At 35.6% G+C, this 3,580-nt stretch overlaps 1 protein-coding gene across 1 annotated transcript; it reads left to right on the forward strand.

Moving 5' to 3' along the window:
* The first annotated feature begins 2,155 nt into the window (after positions 1-2,155).
* Positions 2,156-3,082, forward strand: LOC6644338. Its single transcript, XM_002066625.4, has 2 exons — positions 2,156-2,773; positions 2,829-3,082. The coding sequence occupies exons 1-2, from the start codon at positions 2,274-2,276 to the stop codon at positions 2,911-2,913; spliced, it is 585 nt and encodes a 194-aa protein (XP_002066661.2). The 5' UTR covers positions 2,156-2,273; the 3' UTR covers positions 2,914-3,082.
* The last annotated feature ends 498 nt before the right edge of the window (positions 3,083-3,580 follow it).

A 3,580-nucleotide genomic window follows, 5' to 3' on the forward strand; every position in this document is an offset into this window, starting at 1 on the left:
CTCCGTGTGTGTGTGTGTGTGTGTGTGCAATGAAATCATAAATCTGGCATTGCAATTGTAATCATGTTTTACACAAAGGGCCACTAGCAGCCTGGACCACACGTTAACTGTTGTGAGGCAGTTGAGCAAGAAGCGAGCAGCAATTAAATGAAAATTTCAACGAAGGCAGATTGTTCTTATAGAAACTTACACGACTCACCAAGAATTTATACAGTGAAAGTTGCCTTGAGCGTACAAACACAGACGTTTCCATTAAAGGATGTAAATGTTCCGACTACAAATGATTACATAACTGAAGTCCTCTGCACAGATGCGTAAGGTTATAATATTCAAATTTAATGCAAACAAATTGTCAACTCTTTGATGTTCCTGTAAAGGGTATAAATTGGCCAGTGTCGGTCTCTCTGTTTCTATGTTTACTAGGTTCGCAGTTTTCGAGCCTTAGGTGGGAAACTTCCTACCTAAGCTAAGTTCTGATCTACAAAACAGGTTAGCATAACGTGTATAAATCGATTAAAACTTAAAATGTCTTGCAGTTCTACAAACAAATAGGTCTGCACTATCATAGCCACTAACTATCGAAAGAGAAGAGGAGTTGTATATTTTTGCTGTTGTCTAATGTTTTGTCACGTGCAGTTCAACTCTGAAATAAGTCCTACGTCTATAAAGTCATAGTATTCAGAACCAGTAATAGTAAACGATTTAATGGTTAAAAACTGAAAGGGTATGTACCTTTGGTATCCTTGAATTACCGTGTTTTATTTTTATTTCATTTTATTATAATTCGCAACTACTTTTGGCGTCTACTTATTGGAAAACCGAATTAAAGCCATACAAACAAACTTTTTACCTTCGACTTAAAAGATCAAAGAACCAACAATAGTTAGTTACGAAGTGAATGGAGACTAACTGTTTTTAGACTCTTTTAACCCATCTTCCTAATCATTCTAATTGTATTAAAATTTGTTAAAAAAAAACATTTTCTCACATTATTCAAATAGGCCAAAGCTGAGCTTTATTTGTGTTGTGTTGGTTGACATTATTCATATTGAAATTGATGTAAAGCTTTCGACTACGCCCAATAATATGCAAACTCACCTACTTAGACTGAGCGGACCTAGTCAACTAAGGCTCAAGTTTAAACAAATATCGAATTGGCATACCCTGCGTATACGTTATACATAATATAAAAGTAAAACGATTTTAAAATACTTTTAGATCACTAAAATCTTAAAATCTTGTATCTTGAGTTAAGACAAATTGACGAATTATGTTTGCGGTGATATGATAATTGATAATTGTAAAATCCACAAACATGTAGTTTTAATTTGAATTTTAAATCTAATACCTTTTTTAATACCGAATAACGTATAGAAAAGCAGAGGGTATTATAAAATTGGTCATGGCACAGAAGGAGACGTTTCCGACCCTATAAAGTATAGCACGAAAAGCTGAGTCGATTTAGCCATGTCCGTCTGTTCGCCCGTCTGTGCAAATCAACTTGACGCCGCCATCTCTTAAGCTATCCGGAGAAAACTTGATATTTGAGCTACTTATAGGCCGGAGCAGATAAAAGTATGAAACTTGACAGGATCGGACCTCTATATCATATAGTTATACACAATGGAGAAGAAACATAGATAAAGAAATTGGAGTATCTCTATGAAATTGGATATAAATGTGATAGTTTTGGATATAAAACATCAGATCCCTAAATTTCAATTAGATCGGATAAGTATAACACAAGATACAGTCAATAGGAATCGGCTCTACTACGTCATTGCTTGATCCACAGACCAGCTAAGCACACGCATACACACACAGACGCAAAGATACGTAAACTGAATGTGTATGCGTGCTAATCGCAGCATGCAGCATGGGGAAGAAGAAGAAAAAGAAATGGAAATGATATTTGGAAGGTTTTGTCTGTGCATTGATGAATTGATGATACTGAAAAAGAGTGTGGAACATGTAAAAATATTATGGCCAAGGACTGCAAGGGTATATAAACTTCGGCAAGATCAAAATGGATCTAACTATTGACCCTTCACTGGAAGAACAATTCTCGGCGCGTCGAGTTTAACGGTCCTTGATCAATACAGAAGAAAAGTCGTTTTCTTAGCAGGCATTGCTTGTTTAATTTATATTTATGACCATGTTAAAAATTTGAAAGTTTTGTTATCAATAAGCACTTTTGGAAACATAACAAAATTTCTTCAATTATTTAGAGTTTTACAAAAGAAAGAAAAGGGAAATCACCGAAATCATAGAACATGGCTTTACGGAAATCCGATACCGGCAAAAACTCTAAGACTAAATGTACCAAGAAGATCAACAATTCAAAAGGTGGGCCTCAAAAAGTAGTCAAACAGAGAAAGCCGAAAGCGAAACCAGTACATCAAAGTGTCCACAAAACAATTGTAGGCCACAAGGTCAAAATGGAGTCGACGGCGTTGGAAGTGCCTCGGCTGTTTCGGGTGGATCGACTGACGGGTTTACCCCTGGACTATGAACAGACCGTAGATTATGTCATGCACTATGTGAATCCGCATCTCGTCCACAAGCGTTCTCCTGAGCAACTCTTGGAAGAGAAGTTAACACAAATGTTTGCCTCTTTAATGGAGCAACAGCGTGGCTATGGTTGTGGCATGTCCCGATCTCTAATTAGACATAAGCTGATGAGTCAATTACGATCCAAAGGGGGATCTACCTTAACGTTGGCCAAGGCAAACCGTGAAGGAAACATGGAGTTGAACGAATTCCATACGGCTTGGTTAGTATGAAATAACGTTGGCATGCGATAAGATAAGTAAAGTAATATCTCTTAGCAAACGTGGACCGAAAGCCCAGTCGGAAACTTATATAAATTCTCGGAAGAGCAAGGGGACTAAATATAATCCATATAAATTGTGAGAGCTCTTCGACATACAAAATGATTGGCATTATTTAGACTTCGTTTTGCTATTTATCGGCTGTATTGGATGTTCTTTTCCCTCTCTTTTTATCATTTCTGAAACTAAAATTTAATGATCAAGTTTTTTTTAAATTGGTAAATAAAAGTGTATAATATGCAAAACCATTAGATATTCTTTTTTTTTTTAAATTTAATTTAACTATCCTTTTATATCTCATTCATTCTCTCTCCCCGAATGCAAAAACAAGTACTGGTCGAGTTGCTGGAAACACATATTTCACATTTACCGCACTTCAATTTGAATTTTCATAACTGGCCAAAGCGAAGGCATGTGGCATGTGTGTGTGTGTGTGTGTGGGTGTATTTGTATGTGTCACATAAAGAATAACTGCCTTAAATAAAGTGGTCGTCGTATATTTGATAAAAATTGCATTGCCATTCATAATTCTTCATATGTACATGCATTATATAGATTATGACTGAACAAAACGATTTATGTATCTAAAGAAATAATACAATACAAAATTCACCCTTTCCACGCAGTCTGATAGAAGAATTAATTGTTTAAAGTTTTCTAAGCTGCAAAGAATTTTGTTGTTGGTTGGAGTCCTTTTTTAATCAAGTACATACCATTACATATCCAGAATCAGAAATATTCATAACTTG

Source organism: Drosophila willistoni, assembly GCF_018902025.1.
Source record: "Drosophila willistoni isolate 14030-0811.24 chromosome 2R unlocalized genomic scaffold, UCI_dwil_1.1 Seg167, whole genome shotgun sequence".
NCBI classification, from domain to species: Eukaryota; Metazoa; Arthropoda; class Insecta; order Diptera; family Drosophilidae; genus Drosophila; species Drosophila willistoni.

Coding starts and splice junctions, on each gene's coding strand:
- LOC6644338 (XM_002066625.4), top strand. CDS start 2,274: ATGGCTTTACGGAAATCCGATACCGGCAAAAACTCTAAGACTAAATGT. Junction 2,774..2,828: donor AACGAATTCCATACGGCTTG/GTTAGTATGAAA, acceptor AATATCTCTTAG/CAAACGTGGACCGAAAGCCC.